The 19,651-nt window shown below is 41.0% G+C and overlaps 1 protein-coding gene across 3 annotated transcripts in view; it reads left to right on the forward strand.

Annotated features, from left to right (window-relative positions):
• Positions 1-247: 247 nt before the first annotated feature.
• COL24A1 (collagen type XXIV alpha 1 chain) overlaps positions 248-19,651 on the forward strand; it is a 392,387-nt gene continuing 372,983 nt past the window's right edge. The window contains exons 1-3 of one of the 3 annotated variants that reach the window (XM_024990097.2): positions 248-1,028; positions 1,249-1,379; positions 12,643-12,707. In XM_024990097.2, coding sequence (XP_024845865.1) covers positions 1,324-1,379; positions 12,643-12,707 — 121 coding nt within the window. In that variant the 5' untranslated portion in view covers positions 248-1,028; positions 1,249-1,323. The remainder of the gene's footprint in view (positions 1,029-1,248; positions 1,380-12,642; positions 12,708-19,651) is intronic. The other 2 variants (XM_024990098.2, XM_024990099.2) reach the window with 2 other exon arrangements.

Below are 19,651 nucleotides of genomic sequence, written 5' to 3' on the forward strand. Positions count from 1 at the left end.
TGAGAGAATGGGACTTAGGTCAAAAAAGAAACTTGTCACAAACCTTGGAGAAGGTATTCAAATTGGTAAGGCAGTGGTGTGTTCTTGTGCTTTACATGTATAACTGCAGACCATTAGTCCATGATTGTATAGGAGAGAAGGGCAGAAGGCAGAAAAGTGGATTACAGGAAAGAAAAATCAGTAGAAAGTAATACGGCGGACCGATTGAAAGAGTGAAGGTGAGAAAAGGAATTAATGAGAACATTTGCGGTTAGTTTATAATATGATTTAGGCCACAGGCATAGCTGCAAAAACAAAAAAAAGGCAAGAGAATTGGAGGAGAGTGAAGGACTCTGCTGAGTTACACGTGATTTTAGAACGTGTGTATGAAGAGGACAGAGAAGGGGGGATGGGAGACAGCAAGAGAGAAAACATCAAACGGGAGAAAACATCAAATTGGGGACTGCTGAAAAAGGAAATGGCACACGGATGCTTGGGAGGAAGGATACTAGTCACCTACAAGCCCCGGGAATGCGTGGGAAGCGGGAGTGTCTGGGCGGTGCCGGGTGGCTGCGAGCTCGCCCCAGGGCCCGGGGGCTTGCGGACTGGGGCGCCCCAGCTAGGCGCGTGGTAGGGGGAAGGTTGCGGGGTGGAGGGGGAGGTGTGCACTGTGTTTGATGATGTCATTGCAAGTCAGGGAGCGGTGAAATTTAACACCGGCCGGATTTGCTGGGCTCCTCTTCTTCCAGGGGAAGCAGCCGGCGGCAGTCCACGCCGAGCGCCTGCAGTTGCCACCGGCCAGCTCGCACGGACGAGATTTCCGAAGTGGGTGTGTGTACTTGTCTGACAAATGTTCCAGCGCGGGTTGTTTCCAAGGACTTCCTCCCCCACTTCATCTCCTGCCCTCCCCCCACTCCTTTCTCCTCCCAGGCCCAAAGCGGAGGACTCCACTGGAGTCACGGAGTCGCCTTTGAACCGCAAGTGAACTCGAGGGCTGCGCTCGCAGCCGAGCTCCCGCTGCTGCCGGCGTCCCGCAGCCCGCCAGTGAGGTGTACCTCCTTGCCCGCCCTCCCAGGGGAGCGCTCCCCGCCACCCACCCCGGGCCTGTCCGCTACCCCGAGCTGGGGCCCTGGGCAGCCTAGCAGTCTACCCGCCCGGTGCTATTTCTCTGCTCTTCTTCCATTTGTCCCTCCCCTTTTTGGTTATTGTTGAGGTTTTAGAGCATCGTTTTCATGTGCTTTTTTTTTTTTTTCCATTTTTCATGGACAGTACCTGCACACTTAGCAGTTCGGAGTTGGCTTCTGTTTTCCGTTAGCGCCCCGCTGTAAGGACAAATGCATACAAATGCATTTAGGAGCCCACAGGACAAGGCGTGGACAGGTCTCCCACACGGCAAAATCGTAAGTAGCCCACCCGCGGGGCAGGGGTTAGACCGGCAGCTCTCCCCACCCCCTGGATCCGCTGAGCCAGTTGGAGATTTGCGCCCTAGCTACTTGGCACTTTTTTTTTTTTGAAGTTGGGAGCCGGCGAACAGCCGCAGCATCCTCCCCTTGTCTCCTCAATTTGTAAAATACCCTGCTAGAAAGGAAGCCTCCTGCCAGCGGGTCTCTCAGACAGTTTATGCTAAAGAGATCCTGCGGCTCGGGAGGAACAGCTCGCTGGCTCACTTCCCGAGGCCGGTGGTAGCGGCTCTTGCAGCCCCGGAGCTGGACTCTGACGCCCGCCCGGGCTCCAGCTCCCGTTGCCCTCGCATCCTCCTTCCGTTCTCCTCGCTCAGGGCCCTGGCTGAGGTTTTGTTTCCCCTCGGTGCTCCTTGGGCATCCAGCCTGGGAACTGCTGGGGTGCTCGAGGTCCCCCTGGGCTCTGTGTGCGGAGCCTGAACCATGCGGCAGAGTTGCCGAATGGGGGAGAGGGTGCCCACAGAACCTCGGACATCAGGGAGCTCCTGGAATCATGAGACACAGAGGCAGTTGGTCTCTAGTCATTAGGAGGCCAACAAACGTGCTGCCCATCTGGGGCCCAGGCTGCCCCCTGCTCACTGGAGTGTCACTGGGGAAGGGGCTGGACCCCGGTGCGGAGGGCGGGGGGCCCACGGGGCTGCTGCTCCCAGGGAGTGATCTCACCGGCCCTCCCTGGCACTTCATCTGCTTTTTGGGCATTGTACCGGCTCCCACTGCCTCAGTGGGAGAAGAGCGTGGATGAAGGGTAGGGGGCGCGTGGCCTTGGCTGGCTGTCCTGGCCCTTCCTGGAAGATGTCAGTGGGTTATAGAAGTTTGGTTTTGGCCTCAGGGCCAGGAGGGACGAAGGCGGCTGTGGTCGTTCTCTGCTACTAGGCTGCGAAGCGGGAGAGTAGGAAGGAGGAGGGCAGGGGGGGCAGGACCGAGGGTGCCAGCTAAGGGCAGGCGGAGGCGGAGTGCAGAGAAAGACCGCCTTGTGGCAGTGTTTGTATGAACATGTGCTTCCCAGCCGCTGGCAGCCGAGCCTGGCTAGGGCTCGCGCACTCTCTCCTTCGACCTCTGGAAGCCTGGGCGGGCAGCCGGCTTCCCCACTAACAAGGACGCACATACCCACGCGCCCGCTGCAGAATGAATCAGTGAGCGGGAAAGCTCAAAACCTCAGCCACCACGTGCGTCCATGCAGGGGTGTGCCCGGCCCCCCTGGGGCAAGGGGGAGGGCGGGATTCCTGACACTTCTTCTCCAGGGTCGGAGAAGAGGTTAGTCCCGGCGGGCTCCTGGACCCAGAGCTGCTCACGCGCAGGTCTCATCAGTTTTCCAGACAGGTTTCTCACCACTTCTCTCGGTGAAAGCACCTTGCATGGACCTGCCTTGGAAAGCAGGGTAGGGAGTGCAGGGGATCCTGAGGGCCGCTGGACTAGGGTGAGTGGAATGGTAGAATCAGACTTGGGTCTCTGAGGCTCCAGAGCCACCCTGAGAGATTGGATGAGGTCCTCCACTTCCTGTTCCGCAGCTCCAGCGTCCCCCTCCATCCATTGCCCTCCTTGCCCTCCCTGTTCCCCTCCATCCATGTGCCCTTCTTGCCCTCCCTGCCAGCTCCCACCCCCAGGGCTTTCCCTTGGCCCCTACACGAAGCCCACGTTGCTGACTAACATTCCCCTTGGCAGTTGTGACCAACCTCGCAGATTAAAGGAGATCTTCAGCTCTTAGCCCCTGTCTTGTCTGGTTTACACTTCCCTTCCAGACGCTCCCAGAAAAGGTCCTGCATACATTCTTGTGCAGTTTGGGGTTTGTAAATTGGGTCCAGATGATTGGGGGGAGGGACGCAGAGAAACCAAACAGAATGAATTACACCAAGGAACTTCTGAGGAAAAGTTAGACTATGAGTAATTGGGGAAAAGAATCTTCCTGGAGAGGCATCAGATGGGTAGAGGATCCTGTGTGAAGGTCCTCCTCTCTCCTGTTCTCCAAGCAGCCTCCAGCAAGGGGCCTTGCAGACTCCTGTGATATCAAGTTTGTTCCATGATAGTTCCCAGTGAGGGTGAACTGCAGAAAATTGAGGGTAATTCAAGATTACATCAGATTGCAACCTCTCACAGCTTCAGCCACACACATGTAGAGTGGGGAAACGTAGTTACCAATTGAGCTGAGAAAATTGTTTCTTGAAAAAAATCCAGTTTCCGTAAAGAATTCAGAGTTCTTCCGTTTGAAATAAATGCTACCAACCTCATAGGAATAGGGACTTAGGGACAAGCAGCTGATTAGCTGATGATAATGTCAGGCCACTGAATTAAACCTTAGAGTGCCTAATGTAACCCCTGACGTTTTAATTTTCCGCCATCCTTTTGTGGTGATGTTTTGTAAGAGCAGGGGTGGTTTTTTTTAAAAAATCACAATTCTGATTAGTCACCCAGAAATATTTACAGTTTTAAAACTAGATCCTTACAGACATTTTATTTCAGAGAGCTGCTTTTATTTTGATTCACATTCACATTCTTAATGTGAATTTGTAGAATTAATGAAAAAAATTAAAACTAAGAATGATAGGTACATTGATTTCTGTAAACAAAAGTGTAAACAAAGTTTGGGATATAAAGGTCTATTTCCTAGCTTGCATGAAATTCTATTTTTAAAGTTGCCTCATTATCTTTGTGTTCAAATAAATGTTTAAAACAAATGGATGTCTTAGGAAGAGGAATTGTAATTTATAGAAAGTAATTTTGAGTGTTATTTATACATTGTGCTTGATAAACTGAAGCTACAGGAGAATGATAAATCATATTATAGGAACTAGAATACCCGTACTAGTTTTCTTGCCATGCTTTGCAATTCTGACTTATTTTAGAATTTGTAATTCTGAGTGAGAAGTGAAGATGATTTCATTTTCATTCTCATAAAAGGCTAACGTTCCGTCATTCATTCACTTATCATTCATTTACTGATTTATTCAGCAAATGTTCACTGAGTTCACTATGTGTCTAGCATGATTCTAGGCATAAGGGATACAATGATTGAATAAGACTGAAGCACAATTTCTGCCTTCCAGTGTGCCCAGTTAATATAGTAAATGAAAAATGAAACAAGCAAGTATAAACAATGAAACCAGCAAAAATATGACATAAGGATATATACAGAAGGACATCTAACTGTCTTGTTAGTTGGGGAAGATAGGGAGGCATAGTACTGGAAGGAAAGGCTAACCAGAGGAAATGAAATCTAGACTGAGACATAAGTGGAAAAGGCATGGAACTTTACAGACAGAACAGTAAAAGGCTCAGAGGTGAGACAGCATGGTGCATTTGAGGGCCCAGAAGAAATGAAGTTGGTTGGAACACACATTCTAGGGGCAGAGTGGTTGGAGCAGGATCTGGAGAGAGAAACAGAGACTAGATCATGAAAACTCTTTACTTCCTTAGCTAAATAAATGTAGGTTAGATGACCTGACTTGTTGATCTTGTGTTCACTGTGCAGGTGGAAAATGTCAGAGGAGTTATATATCGGTTAAAACTCCAGACAGCTTGATAATCTCATTGACTGAAGATTTGATGCATTCATTCATTTAAAAATCTTTTACTTAACAGTAGTGTCAGTTCAATTCAGTCACTCAGTCCTGTCCAACTCTTTGCAACCCCATGGACTGCAGCATGCCAGGTTTCCCTGTCAATCACCAACTCCCAGAGCTTGCTGAAACTCGTGTCCATCAAGTCAGTGATGCCATTCAACCATCTCATCCTCTGTCATCCCCTTCACCACCTGCCTTCAGTTTTGCCCAGCACTGGGGTCTTTACCAGTAAGTCAGTACTTTGCATCAGGTGGCCAAAGTATTGGAGCTTCAGCTTCAGCATCAGTCTTTCAAATGAATATTCAGGACTGATTTCCCTTAGGATGGACTGATTTGATCTCCTTGCAGTCCAAGGGACTCTCAAGAGTCTTCTCCAACACCACAGTTCAAAAGCATCAATTCTTCGGTGCTTAGCTTTCTTTAAGGTCCAACTGTCACATCTGTTCATGACTACTGGAAAAATCATAGCTCTGACTACATGGACATTTGTTGGCAAAGTAATGTCTCTGCTTTTTAATATGCTGTATATGTTTGTCATAGCTTTTCTTCCAAGGAGCAAGCATCTTTTAATTTCATGGCTGCAGTCACCATCTGCAGTGATTTTGGAGCCCAAGAAAAAATGTCTGTCATGGTTTCCATTGTTTCCCCATCTGTTTGCATGAAGTGATGGGATTGGATGCTATGATCTTAGTTTTTTGGATGTTGAGTTTTAAGCCAGCTTTTTCAATCTTCTCTTTCACTTTCATCAAGAGGCTCTTTAGCTCCTCTTTGCTTTCTGCCATAAGGGTGGTATCATATGCATTGTTGAGGTTATTATTTCTCCTGGCAATCTTGTTTCCAGCTTGCACTTCTTGGAGCCCAGCATTTCACATGATGTACTCTGTGGCTCAGCTGGTAAAGAATTTGCCTGCAATGAGGGAGACCTGGATTTGATCCCTGTGTTGGGAAGATCCCCTGGAGAAGCAAAAGGCTACCCACTCCAGTATTCTGGCCTGGAGAATTCCATGGACTGTATAGTCTGCAAAGAGTCAGACATGACTGAGTGACTTTCACTTTTCACTCTGCATATAAGTTAAATAAGCAGGGTGACAGTATACAGCCTTGATGTACTCCTTTCCCAATTTGGAACCAGTCCATTGTTCCATGTCCAGTTCTAACTGTTGCTTCTTGACCTGCATGCAGATGTCTCAGGTGGCAGGTCAGATGGTCTGGTATTCCCATCTCTTGAAGAATTTTCCAAAGTTTGTTGTCATCCACAGAGTCAAAGGCTTGCATAGTCAATAAAGGAGAAGTAGATGTTTTTCTGGAATTCTCTTGCTTTTTCAATGATCCAGTGGATGCTGGCAATTTTATCTCCAATTTAATTTCTGGTTCCTCTTCCTTTTCTAAATCCAGCTTAAACATCTGGAAGTTCTCGGTTCATGTACTGTTGAAGCCTAACTTGGAGAATTTTGAGCATTACTTTGCTAGTGTGTGTGATGAGTGCAATTGTGCAACAGTAGAATGTGCCAGAAACTTTTACAGGGAGTAATCAGTTTAACAATCTCTGTGGTATTTCAAGGAGAGACTATATATATGTTTATTTCTTCCCTGCTACTGAATGGACTCCAGGTATTTTGATCACTTGAAGTCCTTAAGCATTTATCTCCTTTCTATTTCAGAAGTTGCCAGTATGTTTGGAATTTAACCAAAAGTTCTAGTATGTTTCACACTAGGTTAGGTATACAAGTACTTATTGAGTTGAATTCATTTTGTGTAAGTTACTGACAATATTTTATTCCCTGAATCATCCAACTTTATCACCACTGCTGGGATAAGAACTGTTTTTCCGTTACTTTGGGAACAAAGGGTAGAAATTTTACTATTTCTGGATCTTAGCAGCTAGTAAAGAGCAAAATCTGTAAAGCTGTCATGACTTAGAGAATTTTTTGGCTTGTAAATGTACTGTGATGGAAATTGTTGAAATTCTTGATGTATATTACAAGTGTGTGTTTTTCAGATTAGTTTACTTTTTCCAACTGGTTTAAATGAAAATCTCCAATTCACTTTTTACAAAAGTTCCTTATCACAAATTGAACCTGTGTAGGAATGAGCATCAGTAGCTTGAAGACATATATCATAAAACCTGGGGGTCTCGTGAGTATCCTAAACAAAAGGATGCCTGAAATTCCCCTAAAGTAACTTAGACCCTTCAGATAAAGAGAAAGTTGAATAGCTCTAAGAATTATTTAGGGAAGATGCCTGGGGGTGGACATTAATTCCTTAAATATTCTGAGTTTGGTCTTTGGATATCTATTTCCTGCTTGATCTCCTCTAGGACTTCACCCTTCACGTGTCTGGTTATGTTTTGACTGTGACTTATGTCAAACTGAAAATGTGGCTAGCAGACCAGACACACAGAGTATTTCACATTTTGTTAGATATCCTCCAATATTAATATTATGGATTATATTTTCTGAACATTTATTGAATGTCTCCTACTATATTGTTAATTTTTTTCAGATTAGTCTGATTTTATTAAATGTATATGTACTTCTGTTACTTTACATTAATGACACTTGGTCCAGACGTACAAAAAAGTGAATAAAAACAGGCATGATTTGAATATTTGAAAAATATTCATGTTTAATATATTAACTAGACTTTCTGTTCTTGTTGAGTTGCTCAGTCATCTCTGACTCTTTTGCAACCCCATGGACTAGCCCACCAACTCTTTTGCAACCCCATAGACTAGCCCACCAGACTCTGTCCATGGGATAGTCCACGAAAGATTACTGAAGTGGGTTGTTATTTCCTCCTCCAGGAGTTATTTGCTTAACCCTAACCAAAAAAAAAAAAAAAAAAAAGGGAGATTTTGTTGCTGCTGCTGCTAAGTCGCTTCAGTTGTGTCCGACTCTGTGCGACCCCATAGACGGCAGCCCACCAGGCTCCCCTGTCCCTGGGATTCTCCAGGCAAGAACAATGGAGTGGGTTGCCATTTCCTTCTCCAATGCATGAAAGTGAAAAGTGAAAGTGAAGTCGCTCAGTCGTGTCCGACCCTTAGCAACTCCATGGACTGCAGCCTACCAGGCTCCTCCGCCCATGGGATTCTCCAGGCAAGAGTACTGGAGTGGGGTGCCATTGCCTTCTCCGGGGAGACTTTGTTAGGGTTAACTAAATATATGAACAAATTAGCAAACTTAGTAGACTATTTTAGGTTACTTAATTAAAAAAAGAATTGGCCAGAATGGTAAGAGGACCTTTTCCCAGTTGTGGTTAAACAACATGCCCTTTGTATATGATGATTTATAGAACATTTTGCTAAGAGCGTAACTTGATCTTTGTCTTCTATGCCAGAATATTAATAGGAGTCTACCATACACACAAATTTTAGGCTTTTATATTTGGAATTTAAAATATAAAATTTATATTGTTATCACATAATAGATGAGTCAGCTAAGACTCAAAACCTTGAAATAACCTACCCAGGCTCACACAATGAGTTTGAAATAGATCTAGGACTAATCTTTTGACTCCTAGTCTATTGTTATTTTCTTATTAACCATGTTATTTTCTCTGCAACAACTTAATACAGTTTTAGTTTTAACTTACTTAGGGACTCCAGCATGTCTAGTACAATAAGCACAGCACAACAGCAGAAGCACAAAACACTGCTACACTTGAGAACTCTTATCATTTGCTAATGTGGAAGTGTGATATTTTTTCTTTATTAAGTAAATGTGTTATAAGTGTAAAATCATTGGTGGACAGTGCAAAAGCAAAGAAATAAACAAGTGCAACTTAACTAGACGTTTCCCAGAAAGCTTGAATTCATGCATTTCCCAGAAAGCTTGGATTCGTTAAACATCATTTTACTCATTGATAGAGTTGGGCTCTTTATCAAGCTGATTATATCAATTAGGTTTGATCTCTTCTCTGTCTTCCCACTTCAAAGATGAGAAGAACAGTTAAAATGAAAAAGAAGAAGCCTTCCATTTACCCTACCACAGAAGATTTTTTTTTTTAATTCTTCTTTCTCTCTTTGGACATCCAACTAAAAGTGCCCCTATTTTACTTAACTTTTCCTAAGTGTTAAAAGAATTAGGTTCATAGGGAAGAACTAAATTCCTCAGTCATTGAGAGATCTTGCTGTTTATTCTGTTCCTGTTTTAACATATCGATTGTGTCAATTTTATGTAAGAAAATGACAAAAGGTGAAGACCTGTTACTTGCTCAGATATTTATTACTAATTAATCGTAAAAGATACAGCACATATGGGCTATAATAAAGTTATAATTAAAGCATCAAGAGTACAAAGGGGAGGAAAAGGTGCAGTCCTCTCTAGGGATGATGGGAAAAATTCATGGAGCAGGTGTTCATATTAGGCTTTGATGATACTTAAGATTCTGATAGATGGAGACTGAGATCTTTTCAGGCACTTAACAAAGTTTGTCCATAGAATAGAGAAAAACATGGTGTGGCTGGAGCTTTGGGATGTCAGATGTAATTGGTCCCTATTTATTGCTTTTAAAAAAAGAAAAAGAAAAAGGAGGTTGGAGCTGAATGATAAGGACTTTGAACACCTGGTGAGGAACTTAAATTTTTCCTGTTCGTCCTTAGTTGTATGGTTAGGCCATTCAAGATGGCGATCCTCTTGCTCCCTGTATGTCTTCTGCTCCACCAGCTCCTGCTTCACTCACATGATTATCGAGTCTTCCTAATTGTAGGACTTAATTAGTAACTGCCTACCTGTTTGTCCCTGCCCCTGGTTTCCCTGGTAACTGATGAGCCAACCTGACGGCAGTTCTGCCCTATAAATGGTAGCCTTCTCTTCCTCTGGAAGGTTATGGCTGTGTCCTGCTTGGAGTCTGCTGGGCACAGTGGAGGTATTGCTCCAGGACTTTTTTTTTTTTTCCTTCAGGTTCTTAAGACCCCTTTTCAATAAGCCGTTGATGTCTCTTTCTCTGTTTCTGGGCTCTCAGTTTAGTGGCTGGGCACCTATAAGGTTTGCAGGCCTCTGGGATGCTGCCCAGCAGTTGGCTGTAAGTTTGGGGCAGAATTAGAAAAAGATAAAGAAAATCTGTTCTATATCATTGATCTCTACCTCTCTGTTAGTCATCAAGTTAGTAAGTAGGTACACTTATATAAGGTGTGGCTCAACTGACTTGTCATAATCTCCTAAAATCACCTGGCTAAGGGATGATATTTGATGTGTTCAGGTTTTCCTGCCTCACACCAGGAATAGACTTGTTAACATGTCTAGAAAGAACTCTTGTCTTCCATTTTTCTCCCCTGAGGTCATTGGGGAAGTCCACGAGTTGACTGAATTGCCTGGTGAATAGTGCTAGTTGTACTTTAGCTGTATTGGAACGGAAAGGTGCCTTTTCAGTTGTTTCTAAACTCTCAGTGAACTGGATTACTTTGGGCAGGTGAGAAGTGCTTCCTTTCATGTTCCATTTTCTATTAAAACAACATAATTCTGATATACTCTCCTTCAGTGATTGGAATCCTGAGCTATTTTCTAGTCTTACCGATGCACATGCTGCCAGTTGAAAATACAAATTTGAAAGGAAAAGTGCCTTCTTTTACTCAAATTCTAGATGACATTAGGATTCATCCTGGAGGACCCAAGGAAATCATTTTCATTTCACACTGCTGTCCCCAACTTTCCTCACTAGAATCACCTGGGAAGTGTTTAAAAATCCCTGTAAAACAAATTAAAGTCAGAATCTCTGAGGGTGGGGTTGGGGAGGGCAGAACCCAAGTATTAGTAGTTTTTAGAAGTCACCAGGTGAGTCCACTAATCAGCTATGGTAAGAAGCTGAAAAACAAGTAGGCCTCACACCATCTCTTGAGCATCACCTGTTCCAGAACTGTGGTCCTCAGGGTATGATGCCCCAGATCTGCAGCATCAGCATTGCCTGGGAACTTGTTATAACTGCAAATTCTTGAGCTCCACCCCGACCTACTGAGTCAGAAACTCTCAGGGTGGAGCCCAGAATCTTTAACAAGCCCTCTAGGTGATTCTGTTACATGCTCCTGTTTGAAAACCATGATCTAGAGTAGCAGAAAAGAATTTTTTTTTTTTAAGGTCAAATCTTGTGTCATATTATAAAATTAGGTATGTGATTTAAGCAAAGTATTAATATTAGGTTATTTTAAGTACAATGTAACTATTAACAGTAAATATTCTAAATTGTTTTTTCTCAGAGTTTGGTACATACACAATCAGTATTAGATCACTTGGTTAAAAATGTGTACATGCTGAGGATCCACTTCAAATTTATGAAGTCTCTGGGAAGGCCCAGAATCTGGATTTTTCACAAAAAACCAAAAATGTTGGCATACTAACATTTGAGAAACATCTCATGGATGACACCGTATATGGGAAACTATTATAGGCTTCATTAAAATAGATGGTTCAACTATTTGCACATATCAGTTGAAATTTCTATGATTTAAAATTGATTTGTATAGTTATAAGTATTTTATCAAAGTCTTATTAAAAACTGTTCTGTTCAAATAGTATAATTTTACAGTATACATTTTATATACTGAAGTGAAGTGAAGTCGCTCAGTTGTGTCCAACTTATAAATAAATAGTATAATTTTATATTGGCTCACTTTTTCACATTAACGTGTTCCTTATTCTTGTTGACAAAGGTAAAAACATAGCTTTGGTGATAAATAGAAAATGTACTGATTACTGCTAGCACAGCAGGAACCTAAAAATGATTTTCAAAGGGCTTTGTCGTCACTCTTTGCAGACCTGTATTTTCAGAAATATCATTTGGGGAGTCTCTGAGTTAGACTGAACAGAATCAGAGTCTATATTAGCAAGAAAAACTAGATCATAAAATATTTTCAGCATGCTCATTACTTTTTGAAATTATCTCTGATTTTCAGCTGGGAGGTAGATAAAGCCAATTATGAAGACTAATCAACAAAATCTATGAAAAGTTTGATTAAGCTAAAAAATTGTAAAGTGTTTTCTATGTCACTAATCAACATGAATGAACAGTTTGATTTGTAGTTGGTTTGAGTATGGTGTTTACAATTACACTAATCACAGTGGTCATTGTTTGTATCTGCAGGTTGTTATATTTTTAGAATCAGTCATGAATCTAGTACAAGTGATTTGAATATAATCTTCAAATAGATCTTATGTAAAAACATTTAAACAAATAACTGATCCCATAAATTTATAATAACTGTAGTTAAGTGACTGTAAGTTGTATTTTGTGCCAATCTGCCAATAATTTTACTTTGTGTAAAATTGCATGTGTGGCGATTTGGCATAATATATACCACTTATAATAATTTCACTTGTATTAGTTCACATTTACTGAGTTTTTCCTCTGTGCCAGGGACTGTTTTGGGTACTTGAAGCTTTTTAGTTAATCTTCAAAAAGCCTTATGAGATGGATTTAATGAATGGAAACACTAGGGCACAGAGTGATTATTAAATAGGGTGCCCAAGACACATAGTGACGGAACCAAAACTTGAATTCGGGGCTCTTGCTTTTAATCAGCACTAGGATTAAAATACTGTGTGAATTAAAAATAGCTTCATTCTTAATCCTTCACTAGAGTTTATTTTGGGTTTTATAACTTACAGATCATAAATGTCCAACTAAGTTTTTCCCAATTTTTTCTTTATTTTTAGGAAACTGCTTCTTCATTTTATTGTACTATGTGTGTCAGGGGGTACTGTTCATGCACAAGATCAAGGTAAGAATGTTACCTTGTTACTTATTCTTATGTGAAAAATTGGATTCCCGAAAGCAAAAGTATATCACTTTAAAGTCATTATAACCTTAAATTCAGTGTTAAGGAATAAAAAATTCTACAGAGTACAATGAGAATGTAAGGGTGAAAAAACCAATTTGGGGGGAAATATGACCTTTAAGAAATTACTCATATCTTCTGTCTGTGAAATTACTTACATTTTTAAGAAAACTCTCTGTAAAAGGGAAGTTTTGTATAGTAGAAAGACTTTGTTTGTGACTTCATTTTAAGTGGGAGTTATTGGGGGTGGCTAACTGTAACTGAATTACCTTTGCACTTCTTGAAACAACGCAAGCATACGCTAAATGTTCCATCTAGATTTACATCATTAAGAAACAAAATTTTGCATAGTAGTGGGCTTGGGATTTCATTTAATTCAAATAGAGAGGTTTGGAAAATAGTTCAAGGTTTTGTTTTTGTTTGGTAGCTAGTTGCTCTGGTAGTATGGTGATATAGTTTCTGATATCATGTATACCCTAATGTATTCATTTATTAAACAGCATTTAAATAATATTTTCTGTTTACCACATAATATCCTGATTGCCAGTGATTGAAATGTGAAGAAAATAATGCCTTTGGCTCCAAAAAGTGAAAAAAAAATACAAGTGCCTTTGTCAAAGGGTAAAAAAAGTGCTCACTTGATAGAACCAACTTTTCAATGAGCAAAGAGTCACTTGTCAATTTGGTCAATTTATTGAATAATATTAGAAAGTAAAATAGCTGTAGGTAGAAAGAGAGCACAGAGGGGTGGTACTCCGTTTGACCAAACTGATAGGTGGACAAAGGTAAGTATTCTGTCAAGTAACACAAATATGAATTAAAATATATCACAGAAGGCATTTTCTAATTGTCTTTTATGGGAAGATCATTAAATCAGGTCGCATGTAACTTCATGAAGTGCTATTCTTGACCAAGTCATTTGTTACTTTAGTTTGCTAAACTAAAAGGGAAAGTTTGAAGGCAGGAGGAGAAGGGGACAACGGAGGATGAGGTGGTTGGATGGCATAACCAACTCGATGGACATGAGTTTGAACAAGCTCTGGGAGTTGGTGATGGACAGGGAAGCCTGGCGTGCTGCAGTCCATGGGGTCGCAAAGATTCTGACACAACTGAGCAACTGAACTGAACTGCAGAGAGAAACTATCTTTCAATTTCTTGTTTTTATTCTATTAGTTTCTGAGAACTTGTTAAGTACCAGTCACTGTGCTAGCAGGATATGTTTTCTTCGTTACCACTTCATTGAGGAGTTTTAATAATTATGCCCATGAATTGCTGAGTCCAAGGTTAAGAAGAATAAATAACTACCCTAAGGGTTGCAGGCTAATAATAAATGGGAGAACCAAGATTTGAACTCAGGTACTTAGACTGCAGAGTCTACAGGTTCTTTAAAATTAAGCCTCTTGGACAACAGAGAAGATAAGAAAAGGAGAATTGTCATTATTAATATCTGTTTCATGTGTTGTCCTTTGCTGGAATTTTATATATGCTATTCTAATCCTCATAATGAACCAGTAGGGTGATTATTATAGATGAAGAAACTGAGGCTCAAGGAAGGTGCTGGCCCAGGCTTATATAGCTAAGACTTGAATTTGGGTCTGTCACATCTGCACCATTCCTGCCCCCTGCTCCAAATAAAAACCAAAACCAAACAAAAAAAAAACCAAAAACACCTCTTTCCATTATAAATCCTGTTGCTTTACAATTGCCGTCTGTTAATGTTATGAGTTTAATAATGTATAAAATGTGTCATTATCAAAATATTGAAAACCTAAACAAAGAAGGAAAATTGAATATTTATGAATAAATTTTTAAAAATTCAGAACCAGTGAAGGGAGTATATGAAAGAAATATCTTTCTTTTAACCTTAAGGTTTCATTTATAGAATGCAAAATGTACTGTTTTATTTCAGGGTGAACACCTTTTACGATTTCACATATCCATAGCATTTTATTTTGAGTTCTCAACAAAAAGAAAAATATTTTAAAAACTTCTTTGATTTTATAAAATTGTATACTTTTGAGCACAAAAATGAAATGAAAATTGCAGTATGTTATCAGAAACTTAGAAGTACTGTTTTCCTAAGATGATTGTTGTTGAAATAGCATGTTACAATGTCTAATCAGGAGGCTAGACAAATATTTTCAGAGAAATTGTGATTTGCTAATGATTACAAATATAATTTGTAACCTTAATACTGCTGAATATGTCTCCTTGAGAGAGATGATCCCAAATTAGAGTTTTCAGAAACAGATATCTTTATCCATGCTTAAAATAGTTTCCAAAGCTTAAAGTATCAAAGTATTAGTACAAGTATACAGTTTAAAAATCAAGTTGAGTTGCAAAACATGTAACAGAAAATAATATTCCCTGACCTTATCTAATCCTGCAATCCTTTACTCAAACTCTCTTAGCACTTTCTTTTGGCTTTACTATCCATTGTTCTTAATAATATACTTGTATATTATATTGGGAGAAGGCAATGGCACCCCACTCCAGTACTCTTGCCTGGAAAATCTCATCGACGGAGGAGCCTGGTGGGGTGCAGTCCATGGGGTTGCTAAGAGTCGGACACGACTGAGCGACTTCACTTTCACTTTTCACTTTCATGCATTGGAGAAGGATATGGGAACCCACTCCAGTGTTCTTGCCTGGAGAATCCCAGGGACGGGAGCCTGGTGGGCTGCCATCTATGGGGTCGCACAGAGTCGGACACGACTGAAGCGACTTAGCAGCATATTATATTGACTTCCTTTTTTGATGATGAGTATTTAGCATTTTTACACTATCCCATGCCCCCCCCCCCCCATTGAGTTAGACAAGGCTGTGGCCCATGTGATCAGATTGGTTAGTTTTCTGTGATTGTGGTTTTCATTCTGTCTCCCCTCTGATGGAGAGGGATAATAGGCTTATGGAAGCTTCCTGATGGGAGAGACTGACTAAGGGGGAAACTGGGTCTTGTTCTTATGGGTGGGGCCCTGCTCAGTAACTCTTTAATCCAATTTCCTATTGATGGTCAGGACTGTGTTCCCTCCCTGTTATCTGACCTGAGGCCATACTATGTTGAGGTAAGGAAGATAATGGCAACCTCCTTCAAAAGATCCCATGTAGGCACTGCTGCACTCAGTGCCCCCAACCCTGCAGTAGGCCACCACTGACCCACGCCTCTGCTGGAGCCTCCCGGACACTCACAGGCAAGTCTGAGTCAGTCTCTTCTGGGGTCATTGCTCCTTTCTCCTAGGACCTGGTGCACACAAGGTTTTGTTTGTGCCCTCCAAGAATCTGTTTCCCCAGTCCTATGTAAGTTCTGGTGGCCCCATGGTGGGGTTAATGGCGACCTTCTTCCAAGAGGGCTTATGCCATACCCACGTCTACTGCACCCAGAGCCCCTGCCCCTGTAGCAGTCCACACCGTGCCTCTGTAGGAGACACTCAAACATAGTTCTGTCTCAGTCTCTGTGGGGTCTCTGGGTCTTGGTGTGCACAAAGTTTGTTTGAGCCCTCAGAGTGTCTCTGGCGGGTATGGGGTTTGACTCTAAATGCAATTTCACCCCTCCTGCCATCTTGCTGGGGCTTCTCCTTTGCCCTTGGATGTGGGTTATCTCCTCAGAGCTGTTCCAGTGCCATGCAGATGCCGCTCCAGCACCTACTGTCTTGCTGGGGCTTCTCTGACCTTGGACATGGGGTATCTCCTCAAAGTCATTCCAGGGCCACGTTCCGCTATATAGCTACTAGCAGGCTGCTAATTAGAGAAAGGGAATGTCTCAAAACTCAGAGACTGGTACCAGGCCCCTCACCCACAAAATGCATTTTGAGAACATTGGCACAAGGTAAGTTGTCCCGGGAGTATGTCAAGGCTGTATATTGTCACCCTGCTTATTTAACTTATATGTAGAGTACATCATGAGAAATGCTGGACTGGATGAAGCACAGGGTAGAATCAACATTGCTGGGAGAAATATCAATAACCTCAGATATGCAGATGATACCAAACTTATGGCAAAAAGCAAAGAAGAACTAAAGAGCCTCTTGATGCAAGTGAAAGAGGAGAGTGGAAAAGTTGGCTTAAAGCTCAACATTCAGAAAACGAAGATCATGGCATCTAGTCCCATCACTTCATGGCAAATAGATGGGGAAACAGTGGCTGACTTTATTTTGGGGGGCTCCAAAATCACTGCAGATGGTGACTGAAGCCATGAAATTAAAAGATGCTTGCTCCTTGGAAGAAAAGTTATGACCAACCTAGACAGCATATTAAAAAATAGAGACATTACTTTGCCAACAAAGCTCTGTCTAGTCAAAGCTATAGTTTTTCCAATAGTCATGTATGGATGTGAGAGTTGGACTATAAAGAAAGCTGAGCACTGAAGAATTGATGCTTTTGAACTGTGGTGTTAGAGAAGACTCTTGAGAGTCCCTTGGACTGCAAGGAGATCAAACCAGTCCATCATAAAGGAAATCAGTCCTGAATATTCATTGGAAGGACTGATGCTGACTCTGAAACTCCCAATACTTTGGCCACCTGAAGAGGTGACTCATTTGAAAAGACCCTGATGCTGGAAAAGATTGAAGGCCGGAAGAGAAGGGGATGACAGGGGATGAGATGGTTGGATGGCATCACTGACTCAATGGCATGAGTTTGAGTAAACTCTGGGAGTTAGTGATGGACAGGGAAGCCTGGCGTGCTGCAGTCCATGGGGTTGCAAAGAGTTGGACATGACTGAGAGACTGAACTGAACTGATGCCCACTCTTCTATCCTCTCGATTTTCTCCTTTCCTCTTTTTTTTTTTTTTTGTTTGCTCTGTGTTCTATGGCACTGTCACTAATTCTCAGATATCCCAAAAGAATTTTAAAACTTCTTTGAATTTTTTTTTTTAAATGCACCAAATACTCTAATCATTTAATTTTTTTTCCCCACCCTTGGAGTTATTTCTTCTGGAAACTAAGATTCTGTTGGAATGGATTGAGAGCTGTCTAATTGTTTGTAGAATTGATGTCTCTCATCTGTGTTAGATCCAGTGTTTTGGAACTCATTTTCCTTTTTCACTGTCCATTACCTAATTTGAGTGAAGCATATCATCTGGTAGCATCCTGAGAATGTGTACTTAGATGGTATACTCCTTGTAACATTGCATTTCTGAGATTTTTTTTTTTTTTTTTTGTATTTCACTCATTTTCTTGAGGGGAGTTTGGGTAGGTATAGAATTTTAGGCCATAAATAGTTGTCGGTCAGAATTTTAAACTATTTTTTGCATCTATTGTCTTCTGGCTTGCAGTTAAGAAATCTGATGTTTTACTAATTCTTGATTCTTTATGTGTTACCTTTTAATTTTCCACTTTAAACCTTAGGATCATGTTTATCCCCAATATTTTGCAATTTTGCAATAATGTGTTTTGGTACAGGTCTTTTTTCAATATATTCTGATGGGTAGTCATTAGGCCTTTTCAATGTAATAGAAACATCTTTCATTTTCTGGGAATTTTCCTATCTTAGTTTTGTCTCTCTGACATATTTATTTCTTCTTTCTGCAAGTTCTGTTGGTCAGATATTGATCTCCTGGATTGAGTGCCTTATTTTTATTTATTTAGCTCTGATTTTCCATTTTTGTTTTCTTTCCATTTTATATCAGATTTTCATTAGTCACTATTCTCAAATATTTAAATTTTTTTTACTAATGCTGTATTTAAATTTTTAAGAGATTTCTCACTCTGATTGTGCCTTAAATTTGTTCTTATTTCTTTGATGCAATATCTACTCAGCTCTCCAAAGATAAAAATAATTTTTTTGAAGTTTTGTTCTGCTCCCTGTATTATCTTTGTTTCCCACAAGTTTTGGTTTTCTTTAATCTGTCTTTTATGTTGGAAAAGTTCTTAAGTCTACGTGTTTTAATTTAAAAGCAAGGCAATAAAAATATGCTTGGAAACTCATTTTCATGGGTGGGCTTTTTAACTGGCATATTTTATCTAGAGCATGAAAAATTAGGAGCTTTGCTGGCCATCTTGTTGTTGGACTGCAAATGTCTAAGGCTATCTATCCAGTTTGTTCACAGAAGAATCCTCCAATTTCTTACTTGTAGAATATAATCCTGGTTGCCACTGTTATTGGAGATAAAAGATATAAAGAGGTTCTTATGAGGGGAAAAAGGTGTGGTCTCACCATTTAGTATGTAGATTTTTACTGAATTCACTTGTTCCCATTATGGCACTTCTCTTCCATCTTCTGCTAGGATTTATTCAGTGTTTCTCCAGTACATAAGTAAGCTTTAATCTTCAATTTTACTCTCAAAGCTTCTTATACAGACTCTCAAGCCCTCCCTCTCCCACATATGATGCCTTATGCTTCTCTCCTGAATTCAGTGATTTGGTGCATTTGGTTCTTGAGCTTTGTCAGGACTTTGCCTTGTGAACTGGCCTGCCTATTATTATTTCTTGCTTCTGCAAGCCCTTAGTGTTCAGTTTTCTCAGCTCTGCTAATTCCTTCCTCTGTTTTTCATTTTTCAAAAATTTGTTGATGTCTCTTATCTGCTGTTGTCTCTTCTACCCTTTCACTTTGCCTATATGGTTTTAAACCACATTTTCTTATTCTCATTTAGTGAAATTTTAAGACTGAGCAGAGATAAGCATCTGTTATTTTCCATATTTTGTTATTCATTTAAATTTTAGCACAGCTAAGCCCATTAAGGTATTATATTAATCAACATAAATCATTTGTTTTATAACCACAGTTTTGGTATAACCAAATGAAAAAATGATTCTATTATACTTCAAAAGAAGATTATTTAAGGTTGCGTCTCCTGAGAATTTGGCAGATAATGGTCCCTTTTCTTACATAATACAGTCTACTTTGCTTATGTTGTTGGTGGGTTGGTGGCCAGGGAGATAAGCATAGT

The sequence above is a fragment of the Bos taurus genome, chromosome 3 (genome assembly GCF_002263795.3).
Source record: "Bos taurus isolate L1 Dominette 01449 registration number 42190680 breed Hereford chromosome 3, ARS-UCD2.0, whole genome shotgun sequence".
Lineage (NCBI taxonomy): Eukaryota > Metazoa > Chordata > Mammalia > Artiodactyla > Bovidae > Bos > Bos taurus.